At 36.9% G+C, this 13,254-nt stretch overlaps 1 protein-coding gene across 2 annotated transcripts in view; it reads left to right on the plus strand.

Annotated features, from left to right (window-relative positions):
* Positions 1 to 13,254, plus strand: part of AKAP9 (A-kinase anchoring protein 9) — a 164,044-nt gene that overhangs the window by 13,952 nt on the left and 136,838 nt on the right. For both annotated transcript variants that reach the window (XM_025290830.3, XM_006078355.4), the window contains exon 2: positions 12,158 to 12,412. In XM_025290830.3, coding sequence (XP_025146615.3) covers positions 12,158 to 12,412 — 255 coding nt within the window. The remainder of the gene's footprint in view (positions 1 to 12,157; positions 12,413 to 13,254) is intronic.

Here is a 13,254-nt window from a genome sequence, read left to right on the forward strand (position 1 = left end):
GTAGTTGGTGACCATCTAACCATCTGATCCTCTGTCTCCCCCTTCTAGTTTTGCCCTCAATATTTCTCAGCATTAGGATCTTTTCCAATGAGTCAGCTTTTCGCATCACGCAGCCAAAGTATTGGACCTTTGGCTTCAGCACAGTCCTTCCAGTGAATATTCAGGACTAATTTCCTTTAAGATTAATTGGTTTGCTTTCCTTGCAGTCCAAGGGACTCTCAAGAGTCTTCTCCAACACCACAGTTCAAAAGCATCCATTCTTCAGCGCTCAGCTGAATGTAGAGTTTCAAGCCAGCTTTTTTACCCTCCTCAAAAGGCTCTTTAGTTTGTCTTTACTTTTCTGCCATGAGAGTGGTATCATTTGCATATCTGAGGTTGTTGATGTTTTTCCTGGCAATCTTGATTCCAGCTGTGCTTCATCCATTCTGGCATTTCTCATGATGTAATCTACATAGTTAATAAGTTAAATAAGCAGAGTGACAGTATACAGCCTTGACATACTCCTTTCCTAATTTGAAACCAGTCCATTGTTCCATGTCCAGTTCTAACTGTTGCTTCTTGACCTGCATACAGGTTTTTCAGGAGACAGGTCAGGTGGTCTGGTACTCTCATATCTTTAAGAATTTTCCACAGTTTGTTCTGATCCACACAGTCAAAGGCTTTAATATAGTCCACGAAGTAGAAGTAGTAAATGTGTTTCTGGAACCCCCTTGCTTTCTCCATGACCCAGCAAATGTTGGCAATTTGATCTCTGGTTCCTCTGCCTCTTCAAAACCCAGCTTGAACATCTGGAAGTTCTTGTTTCACAAACTGCTGAAGCCTAGCTTGAAGGATCGTGAACATAACCGTGCTAGCTGTGATCCATGAAGGGGAATAGTCCATTACTTATGGTGTATAAATGAATAAACCTCAGATGATAACCTGGAATGTATTTATGCTGCTGAGCATGATAGCATCCATTACAGATATATCTTGTCTTAGAGATTCTCCTTTACATGAACTGCTATTTATGTCAGAGAAGGCAACGGTGCCCCACTCCAGTACTCTTGCCTGGAAAATCCCATGGACGGAGGAGCCTGGTGGGCTGCAGTCCATGGGGTCGCTAGAAGTCGGACACGACTGAGAGACTTCACTTTCACTTTTCACTTTCATGCATTGGAGAAGGAAATGGCAGCCCACTCCAGTGTTCTGACCTGGAGAATCCCAGGGATGGGGGAGCCTTGTGGGCTGCCGTCTCTGGGGTCGCACAGAGTCGGACACGACTGAAGCGACTTAGCATGCGTGCTATTTATGTATTTGTTTTTAATGAGATTAAACTTAGGTTGGGGCATAGTATTGTTCTTCTCACCATTCAATGTTAGCAGTAAATGAGGTGACAGTGAGATAAAACAGAAGTAGGTGGCTCAGTTGGTAAAGAATCTGCCTGCAGTATAGGAGACCCGGGTTTGATCCCTGGGTCGGGAAGATCCCCAGGAGAAGGAAATGGCAACCTATTCTCTTGCCTGGAGAACCGCATGGACAGAGGAGCCTGGAGGGCTATAGTCCCTGGGGTCGCACAGGGTCGGACACGACTGAGCGACTGAACCTCCACCGCCACCAGGTGGCATCTGAACAGCGATGTGTAACAGCCTGTCACTGCTAGGAGTCAGCTTGCGGGATGTTGTGAGGGTGTCTGGAGAGGCTGATGAAAGAGGTCATCAGGACACTGAAGTTCTGGGACTTCTGCCTTATTTCTGTCCTTTGGGATGAAATTTTTGGTAGATGTGTAATTGTATAATATCCATTTAAAAATAATGATATCAACATATGGGCCCAAAGTTTTAATAATGAATAGTCTTTACAGATCTTTGAGGGAGGAGGGGAGGCAGTGATGATCTTTAAAAAAGGAAACAATTACCCATACTCTAATTTGTTGCTGCTGTTGTTCAGTCGCTCAGCCATGTCCGACTCTTTGCGACCCCATGGACTGCAGCACGCCAGGGTTCCCTGTCCATCACTAACTCCCAGAGCTTGCTCAAACTCATGTCCATCGAGTCGGTGATGCCATCCAGCCATCTCATCCTCTGTTGCCCCCTTCTCCCACCTTCGATCTTTCCCAGCATCAGGGTCTTTTCCAATGAGTCATTTCTTCGCATCAGGTGGCCAAAGTATTGGAGCTTCAGCATCAGTCCTTCCAGTGAATATTCAGGGTTGATTTCCTTTAGGGTTGACTGGTTTGATGTCCTTGCAGCCCAAGGGATTCTCAGGAGTCTTATCCAACACCCCAGTTCCAAACCGTCAGTTCTTCAGCGCTCAGCCCTCTTTATGGTCTAACTCTCACATCCTCACATGGCTACTGGAAAAACCATAGCTGTGACTGTACGGCCTTTGTGGGCAAAGTGATGTCTCCGCTTTTTAATATGCTGCCTACGTTTCTTATAACTTTTCTTCCAAGGAGCAAACGTCTTTTAATTTCATGGCTGCAGTCACTGTTATGCAGTGATTTTGGAGCCCAAGAAAATAAAAGTCTGTCATTGTTTCCCCATACTGTCATAACCTGTAAGTAATTACTGGTGACAGTTTGTTGATTCTTTGTTTCTGTGTATATTTTTAAACTTAACTTGTGTCATACTCTATATGTAATTTTGGCTTCTTTTCTCCCCTGACTTTATGTTGAGAGCATTCTCTCACATTAAATTTTTTTGGAAAACATTGTCTTTGTCAGCTGCGTAATATTACTTGTATGTACAGTAATGTAATCATGGACCTGATATATCAGTGTAGTTTTTTTTTTTTAAGGAATAAACCTAAAATTATTGCTATTGGTGCCTCTTTTGTAAAAAAAAAAAAAAAAATTATCTTTTTTTTTTCTTGACTCAACAGGTGTTTATTGAGAACCTATGTATAAGCACTGTTCGAGACTTAGAGTAGCCTTTGATTTTGATGAAAATTCCTGCCCTCTGGGGGCTATCTTCTGGTTATTTGTTCTGTAGTAATAATGTGACATCATATACTTCATATATATGAAGCCTAAACAGTTTTTTCATAATTTCATACACTTAGAAGTTTGATCTAAACTCTATAATGTAATCATTCCACTTTTTATTCTATATCTTTTTTTTTCCATTTGGGATCATTTAGTAATAAATACTGTTTATTGAATTGCTTTTTCAAGCAATGGTTTAAAAATCTTATTATAATGTAGAATTGTAGTTTTTCTCTTGTATAATTAAGTGATAGTACAGGGAATAAGAAGAAAAAGAAACAATTGAAAAATGTTTTTCTAAAATAGGCACTAAAAACTGAAAGAAATTTTATTGATTGCCACATAGTTGATCTACAATATTAGTTTCAAGTGTACATCAGAGATTCAATATTTTTATAGCCACGTAAAGTTATGATAAAATACTGTGTGTATCCCTTGTGCTGTGCAGCACATCCTTGTGTCTTCCTTACAGTAGTTGTGCGTTTTTATCCCCTACCCCTGTATCTTGTTCCTCTCCCCTCTGGTAACCACTCATTTGTTCTCTGTATCTGAGGCTGTTTCTGCTTTGTTATAGTCACTGTTTGTTTTAGTTTTTAGATTGCACATAAAAGTGAGAGCCTAGGGTATTCATCTATTTCTGACCTATTTCAGTAACAGTAACTAAACACCCTCTAGTCCATGCATGTTGTTGCAGATGGCAGAAGTTCATATTTTATGGCTCAGTCATAGTCCAGTGTGTGTGTGTGTGTGTGTGTACACCATTTTCTTTTTTTTTTTTCCTTTTTTTTTTAAATTTTATTTTATTTTTAAACTTTACATAATTGTATTAGTTTTGCCAAATATCAAAATGAATCCGCCACAGGTATGCATGTGTTCCCCATCCTGAACCCTCCTCCCTCCTCCCTCCCCATACCATCCCTCTGGGTCGTCCCAGTGCACCAGCCCCAAGCATCCAATATCGTGTATCGAACCTGGACTGGCAACTCGTTTCATACATGATATTTTACATGTTTCAATGCCATTCTCCCAAATCTTCCCACCCTCTCCCTCTCCCACAGAGTCCATAAGACTGTCTATACATCAGCGTCTCTTTTGCTGTCTTGTACACAGGGTTATTGTTACCATCTTTCTAAATTCCATATATATGCGTTAGTATACTGTATTGGTGTTTTTCTTTCTGGCTTACTTCACTCTGTATAATAGGCTCCAGTTTCATCCACCTCATTAGAACTGATTCAAATGTATTCTTTTTAATGGCTGAGTAATACTCCATTGTGTATATGTACCACAGCTTTCTTATCCATTCATCTGCTGATGGACATCTAGGTTGCTTCCATGTCCTGGCTATTATAAACAGTGCTGCGATGAACATTGGGGTACACGCGTCTCTTTCCCTTCTGGTTTCCTCAATGTGTATGCCCAGCAGTGGGATTGCTGGATTATAAGGCAGTTCTATTTCCAGTTTTTTAAGGAATCTCCACACTGTTCTCCATAGTGGCTGTACTAGTTTGCATTCCCACCAACAGTGTAAGAGGGTTCCCTTTGCTCCACACCCTCTCCAGCATTTATTGCTTGTAGACTTTTGGATCGCAGCCATTCTGACTGGCGTGAAATGGTACCTCATAGTGGTTTTGATTTGCATTTCTCTGATAATGAGTGATGTTGAGCATCTTTTCATGTGTTTGTTAGCCATCTGTATGTCTTCTTTGGAGAAATGTCTGTTTAGTTCTTTGGCCCATTTTTTGATTGGGTCATTTATTTTTCTGGAGTTGAGCTGTAGGAGTTGCTTGTATATTTTTGAGATTAGTTGTTTGTCAGTTGCTTCATTTGCTATGATTTTCTCCCATTCTGAAGGCTGTCTTTTCACCTTGCTAATAGTTTCCTTTGATGTGCAGAAGCTTTTAAGGTTAATTAGGTCCCATTTGTTTATTTTTGCTTTTATTTCCAATATTCTGGGAGGTGGGTCATAAAGGATCCTGCTGTGATGTATGTCGGAGAGTGTTTTGCCTATGTTCTCCTCTAGGAGTTTTATAGTTTCTGGTCTTACGTTTAGGTCTTTAATCCATTTTGAGTTTATTTTTGTGTATGGTGTTAGAAAGTGTTCTACTTTCATTCTTTTACAAGTGGTTGACCAGAGTTCCCAGCACCACTTGTTAAAGAGATTGTCTTTAATCCATTGTATATTCTTGCCTCCTTTGTCAAAGATAAGGTGTCCATATGTGCGTGGATTTATCTCTGGGCTTTGTATTTTGTTCCATTGATCTATATTTCTGTCTTTGTGCCAGTACCATACTGTCTTGATAACTGTGGCTTTGTAGTAGAGCCTGAAGTCAGGTAGGTTGATTCCTCCAGTTCCATTCTTCTTTCTCAAGATCGCTTTGGCTATTTGAGGTTTTTTGTATTTCCATACAAATTGGGAAATTATTTGTTCTAGCTCTGTGAAAAATACCGTTGGTAGCTTGATAGGGATTGCATTGAATCTATAGATTGCTTTGGGTAGTATACTCATTTTCACTATATTAATTCTTCCAATCCATGAACATGGTATATTTCTCCATCTGTTAGTGACCTCTTTGATTTCTTTCACCAGTGTTTTATAGTTTTCTATATATAGGTCTTTAGTTTCTTTAGGTAGATATATTTCTAAGTATTTTATTCTTTCCGTTGCAATGGTGAATGGAATTGTTTCCTTAATTTCTCTTTCTGTTTTCTCATTATTAGTGTATAGGAATGCAAGGGATTTCTGTGTGTTGATTTTATATCCTGCAACTTTACTATAGTCATTGATTAGTTCTAGTAATTTTCTGTACACCATTTTCTTTAGCCCGTCTTCTGCTGGTGGACACATAGGTGGCTTCCATATATTGGCTGTTGTAATTAATGCTACTGAGAACATTGGGGTGCATGTGTGTTTTTGACATACATGCATTAGTGTGCATTAGTGTTTTTGTTTTCTTCGGATATATCACTTAGGAGTAGAATTGCTGTATCATATGGTAAAACTGAAAGAAATTTTAAGAGATCCTTCTATACTTCCTCTTCTTTGTAAATTGAAAAAGCTGAGTTCTCTTGAGGGTACATGGCTTGTCCAGTGTCACATAGCTAGCTTATTAGAGTCTGTATAGACACAACAGTCCAGTACTCTATTATATGTAGTCTGTATTCTTTTTGAAACATTACTTGCATTCAAAAAAGTATCTGGGCCTACTATGTGGCAGACAGTGAAATATGGTAAAATGTGCAAAATTAAGATAACTTTTTAGGCTGCAGAATCTTTTTTCTTAGACACTAAAGTTTTCCAAAACTTTAAGAACAGTTCTGCATTGAATGAGGTCATAGGGTATAAATAAGCCTGTCGGCTCCATGAGCTGAAGGTCTGCGGTCCTCTTCACATCTGATTTCCTCGGGTCTGTTTGGCACTGTTATTTTCCAGCAGTTTGTATCTTTGTGCTATTGTTGAGAAACATTCTTCAGAGCATCTTTAGACTGTTGCCTTTGTCCTCTTTGCTTTCAGTTGCCCCACTTCAGCTCTACATACAAATTGTCTTTTGATCAACTGTGTTAATCTTCTTTTGTTTTCATAGGTAAGCCCGTGGAGTTTTGTTGTAATAGCTTGTACAGCATGCTTATGCAACATTCATTAAGGAACATCACAAAGATTTAAAGACCGTACGGACAAGTACAAATAGTCACCATAATTAGAAATAATGATTTTAAAAGTTTTCTACAGTAAAAATATAGAAAATAACTCTACTTACAGCTGTTTTTGAAAACTAGAGAAAGTTGATAACGTTTTTAAAACACTTTATAATCTTTTTGGGGGGTGTGTGTGTGTGTGTGTTTGTATTTTTCCCCTAGTGTTGTCAAAAAAGTTTATGTTGTTTTGGTGATTTCATTTGTTCATGCCTTTAACCTCCTGTTCTAATTTTAATGTTGCTGTTCTTAATTGTTGCTGTTCATTTGCTAAATCGTGTGTGACTCTGCAACCCTAGGGACACTAGGCTCCTCTATCCTCCACTTTCTCCTGGAGCTTGCTCAAATTTTTGTTGATTGAGTTGGTGATGCTGTCTAACCATGTCATCCTCTGTCGCCCCTTCTCCTTGCGCCTTCAGTCTTTCCCAGCATCAGGATCTCTTCCAGTGAGTCAGCTCTTTGTGTCACATGGCCCAAATATTGGAGCGTCATCTTTAGCAGCAATTTTTCCAGCGAATATTCAGGGTTGATTTCTTTTAGGATGGATTGGTTTGATCTCCTTGCAGTCCAAGGGACTCCCAACTCTTTTCCAGCACCACAATTCGAAAGCATCAATTCTTTGGCGCTCAGCCTTCTTTAGGGTCCAACTCTCATATCCATATATGACTACTGAAAAAGCCATAGCTTTGATTACATGGACCCTTGTCAGCAAAGTGATGTCTTTGCTTTTTAATATGCTGTGTATGTTTGTCATAGCTTTCTTTCCAAGGAGCAGGCATCTTAATTTCATGGCTGTAGTCAGCGTCCACAGTGATCTTGGAGCCCAAGAAAAGAAAATCTGTCACTGCTTCCTCTTTCTCCCCCTTCTGTTTGCCATAAAGTGGTGGGATCAGATGCCATGATATTAGTTTTTTGAATGTAGAGTTTCAAGCCAGCTTTTTCACCCTCCTCTTTCACCCTCATCAAGAGGCTCTTTAGTTCCTCTTAACTTCCTGCCATGTGAGTGGTATCATCTGCATGTCTGAGGTTGTTGCTGTTTCTCCTGGTAGACTTGATTCCATCTTGTGATTCATCCAGCCTGGCATTTTGCGTGATGTGTTCTGCATATAAGTTAAATAAGCAGGGTGATAGTATACAACTTTACATTCATAGAATCATAGAAACAAAGAGAATTCCAGAAAAACATCTACTTCTGCTTCATTGACTACTCTAAAGCATTTGACTGTGTGGTTTACAACTGTGGAAAATTCTTAAAGAGTTGGGAATACCAGACCACCTTAACCTGTCTCCTGAAAAATCTGTATGCTAGTCAAGAAGCAGCAATTGTTCATAGAACTAGACATGGAACAACTGACTGGTTCAAAATTGAGAAAGGAGTACAAAGCTGTATGTCACTTGCTTATTTTAAGTGTTTTTACATTTAATGACAAATGAAGGAAAAGAGGGAATGCATGTAATGCAAATTGGTATAATGGAAAGAATACTGAATTTGGAATCATATGTTTGTGTTCTATTTTGCTCCTTACTCTTGGAGAAGTAACTCATATTTGTCCTCAAATCGCAGCTTTCACATTCTTTTCTCAGTAAGATATTTCATGACTCCTCCCTGCATTCCCATACAAATGAAGTCTTTTCTGTTTTAGACTTTCTTTAGTACTTAAGCTTTTTCTTCAAAACTCTTTCTGTCTCTTGAAATGATACATTTCTATATTTGTCTACATTTGCTTATTAGTTCTTCCTCCTTGGATTACAATTCAAGGGAGTCGGGCTTGTGTCATTTCATCACTACCTCCTCTGCCTTTGGCACAGGGCAGACATGTGATAGGCAGTCCATAAATATTTTTTAAGTAAATGAACAACTCACTACTGTCTATCATATACCAAGTTATTTCCTTCACAGCTATAAAACTCTGCAACCTCACATCTTACAGAAAGCCTTCTTTGAGAAAATCAGGACAAGAGATGTTCCCATACTACCTTAGAGATATATAGGACTGTTGTTGAGTGTACAAAATTGTACGCTAACTTTTCTCTTGTTTCTCACAACTCTGTGAGATATTAGGCTGCTGCTGCTGCTGCTAAGTCGCTTCAGTTGTGTCTGACTCTGTGCGACCCCATGGACGGCAGCCCCCCAGGCTCCTCTGTCCCTGGGATTCTCCAGGCGAGAACACTGGCCTAGACTAAAAGACCCTACAGTTAGGACTGTGTGTTTTGACTTATATCTGGCTTAGTGCCTCGCACATACATATCTGACAAAGACTCAAAAAATAAAACCAGTTCCAATTAGTACTTTTTTTGAAGTGACATGTATAGAAACTTGGCATTTTTTTTTAACAGCGTTTTAAAATCTCCTTGTTTTATTGAGAATATTCATTTATAAATAAAAATTGAGTTTATGGAATAAATTCTTAGTCATTTTTATTTAGTCGTTTATTCGTGTTCTGGTTAGAGTAAGACATTTGCCTGAGATCTGAATTAGTTTTGAAAGACAAATGTATATGGACATAATCTCTTTCCAGTAAATCTTGCAGCTATTTCCATGCCTACATATGTTAACATTTTTATATTTGGCTTCCAAATAACAAACACAGATGGCTGTAGTCTGAATTTCAAGCATGTTTTAGAATAAATGTTTTTCCAGTAATATAAAGTGTATCCTTTCAATATCAGATGATTAGCAATTGAATAGTTTCTGATTTTTGCTTATCTGCCATTTTTCAGGTTTAAGATAAAAAATAACTTTGATAGCTATTTATGATGTGATCTTGTTTTCTTTCTCATGTTTTTACAAAACAGATGTTTTCCTAAAAGGCTGTTATGGGTTTTATTATTCTGAGAATTTAATTTTGTTGTTTGTTTGGTTTTTCTATTTGTTTTGTTCAGTGGAGTAGAGAGATTATTGTGATAAGGAATATTTTATGTTTTAATTCATTGAATTACCACTTTGAATTCTGAGACCATGGAACTTTTTTAGGTAGTGGGATCTTTTATATCATCTTAGTTCTTAGGTTCTGTGGAACAGTGCTTAAAATGATTCCTCCATGTTAACTTTTCTGTAAGAAAAAATGCATTATCTTTTTTCCACTCATACAGCAGTGAACAAAAGTTCTTACCTTCATGGAGTTTACCTTTTGGTTAATTGTTGTGAAAAAATAATATGACTTCATTTAATCAACAACCTAGACCTGAAACAGTGTTTGATAATTTTTGTCCTTAGAAGTGATTAGTTCTAAACACAGTAATAAAACTGTTTTACTTTTTATTCCATATCTTTTATTAACTTTTTCACTAGGTTCATTTAATAATGGATACTGTTGTCTCAGACAGAGGTTTGTTTGGTTTTTAAAATCTTTTTATAGTGCATTATTTTAACAAAAATTTTCTTTTGTTATGTATTTGTATGTATAAACATTAAGTATAAATTTTATATATAACCCTACAGAGACGGAATTTTAAACAAAATCTTCAACTTTGTCCTGATATCCTCTGCTGTCTGAATATTTTTTTTTAATATCAAGAATGTCATTATTAACACGTTTTTGCTTTTGCATTCTTTCTGAGGGATCCTTTTAAAATGATATGCCTAGACTTCTGATTGTATTTACAGATAATATGTAACAGTGTTTCAGTTGAATTATTTTTAAGAATGAATTTCCTATCCAAAGTAGTTTAAATGCATTCCAGCAGCTTAATAATATACAAATAGAGGCAACTAGTCTTGCATCTGTTCCTTAAGCAGATAGCAGAATAACTGAATAGTTGTTCAACAGCTGGGGAAAAATTTTAAATGTGATGTATTTTTATGTTCTACAAGGTCAGTGATTAGATATTTCTCACTTATTAATTGGACATTTGTTAAGTAAATAGTACTTATCTATTAACTTTTCTTTATCTACAGCAAACAAAAGTATAACATATGCTATATGTTATTCTAATATCTGTCACATAATTTGATAGTTAATGATATCAGCATTATCAAGATTTCTTTAGTACTTTATATCCTAAGACATTTACTGACCATCTTTGTAATTGTTCTAATTTATGTATTAATATGTTCATCTATTTCCTCTTTTTAAGGCAAAAGGGCTTATACTTGTTCTTATGCTTTTCTTTCAGAATGACTGAGTTCAAATTAAATTTAGGAAGTGGTAGTTAATAGCTGCTTCATATAAAATTTAGAACATTCACTGCAGCAAAAAGGAAATTTCATGTCAGCATAAGGAAAAATAGCTGTAATCTCTAGAGATAGACCAAAGTTGTTATGGTTATATTCTTCTAGTGTTTATCCATGCCTATGTATATAAAGTTATTAAAATTTAAGGTAGATATAATTGTTGAAGGCTATGAGCCTGAGGCCTCTCTTATCTTTGTTAAAAGAGATGCACATAATTTTCCTCTTACTACTGCTGTGTCATAAACAATTATTAGTAATGATTTACATTAATATTTTAATATTAATAATGGTTTACATTAGTATTATTTTAATTAATCCAGTATTGGCCAAAGTGTGTAATCTATACTTCTGATTTAGATAGTGATGAGATATTTTAGGTGATATGTTGTTGATCTAGTATTAAACAAATAACAGTAGATAGTAGTGTTTAAAAAAAAAAGGTTAACTACTTTCCAGATTTCTTTAAATCTATCTGCTTTATGACAAGCCAAATCTGTCTGGTACTAATAGATTCTTAGCACCCCTCTACCATGTGTCTGTTTCTCTTAGAACCTTCAGCAATGTCTAGCTAAAATTTTAATAATATAGTTTTATATTTTATTGTATTCATTTTTGTTTCTATTTTTTTTTAACTCAAATGACATTGTCTTTTATGTCAAGGATTTAAAGTCTCCTTTTAAAATAAATCTGAATAAGAAAAATACACTAGTTAAACATATTAAGTAAATGGTAAGTCTAGGTGACAACTGGAATATGGCAAAAACCCTAAATATGGTATGCAAATGGTTAAGGGCTGGCAGGCACTATTGTTTGATACAATAATATTGATAAAAATATCTGTAATTTTTTCCCACTATAAATAAGGCTACATGGATCATTTGTATAGCTAAAGCTTTTTGCATGAAATAATTACATTTACTAGAATATGTAATTAGAATTTGCAGAAATTCCATAGAGCAAATGCATTTAGATTTCCTGTGTTTTCATATAATCTCATATCCAGAGATTATAGTTTTACTGAACAATGAATGAGGGCACCTGTTTTTTGTTCTTTTTATTCTCCCCAACTCTGGCCTAATTTCTTTCTTTAGACATGATATTTTCAGTTCTTCTCAATATTTAATAGCATTCATTCAGAAATACCTGCTTTCTTTGCAATTCAACAGTCATTCTTATATTAAAGACAGTATCCATTGTCCTTTATTTTATCATCATTTTAGTGATGGGTTGATCCTTTAAAGAAAATGACTCCAAAGCTACTTTTTTCTTAGTGGTGATAAAGAAAACTTATCTTTGACAATAATGATTTTTTTTTTTTTCTGTAGCTTGCCCAGTTTCGACAAAGGAAAGCTCAGTCTGATGGGCAGAATCCTAAGAAGCAGAAAAAAAAGAGAAAAACTTCAAGCAGTAAACATGACATGTCAGCATACCATGCTGTAAACATTGAGCAATCACAGAGTGATGAGACGTTTGTAAATAATTCTCAGAGATCAGGAACGGCCGTGCCTCCTGAATCCACAATAACAAGAGCTCTACACAGTGGAGAAATAGTTAAATGTGACCAGGTCTTCTCTGTTGAAGTAAGTATTCATCTCGATTTTTAAATAGTAGCATTCTAAGTATAAAGTTATTGTAATAACATCACTCATTAGTATCCTGTGTGATTTTTGTGAGCTTGATTCAACACACATTTATTGAGCAACTATAATACACCGAAGATTGAGCACAGAGGATACGAAGATAAATACGGCAGTCTCTGTACTTTAGGAAGGTCAGTCTAGTGGGGGAGGTAGACGTAAGACAGGTTAAATAGTCTGATGAGCTGTGCTAACAGCCATGCATGTGGTGCCCTACAGTGCCGTGATTTGCGGGAATCCCCAAATTGCTCTTGTGTGTGTTACTTGGGAAAGTTTCCTAAAAGAGATAATAGAACCAGGTCTTGAAATGTGAGTTAAAATTAGCTAGAGGCAAAGAAGTAGGACAGACAACCTCTGTGCTAAAGAATCAGCATTCTCAAAGACCTGAAACAGTGTGATGTGTTTTGGAAGCCTTAAGTAGTTTAGTTTTAAATGGATATCCAAGTGACCCCGATAGGGTGGTGGTAAAGGTGAAGCACCTGGCCCATAGGAAGTTTTCCTCAATAAATGCTAATTTCCTTCCCCCCATTAATGATGGAATTTCCAAGAATAAGGAGATGAGGGAGAGGTTAAGAGTGGATTGGGTGGTGGGTGGCATGGCGGTACTCCAACTAAGACCGAGCTTAGAGAACTGTGGGATGCTTAGGAGGAAGAGTGTTGGCCAAGGCATATGACGATTATAGTGTGGGTTGTGCGCTGGCATGCTTAGCTGGAAATAGGGTTTAGATGTATAGGCTTCAGTCAAGAGTCGAGAGATGTCATCGAGATTTGCTGTTCATCATAGA

The sequence above is a fragment of the Bubalus bubalis genome, chromosome 8 (genome assembly GCF_019923935.1).
Source record: "Bubalus bubalis isolate 160015118507 breed Murrah chromosome 8, NDDB_SH_1, whole genome shotgun sequence".
NCBI classification, from domain to species: domain Eukaryota; kingdom Metazoa; phylum Chordata; class Mammalia; order Artiodactyla; family Bovidae; genus Bubalus; species Bubalus bubalis.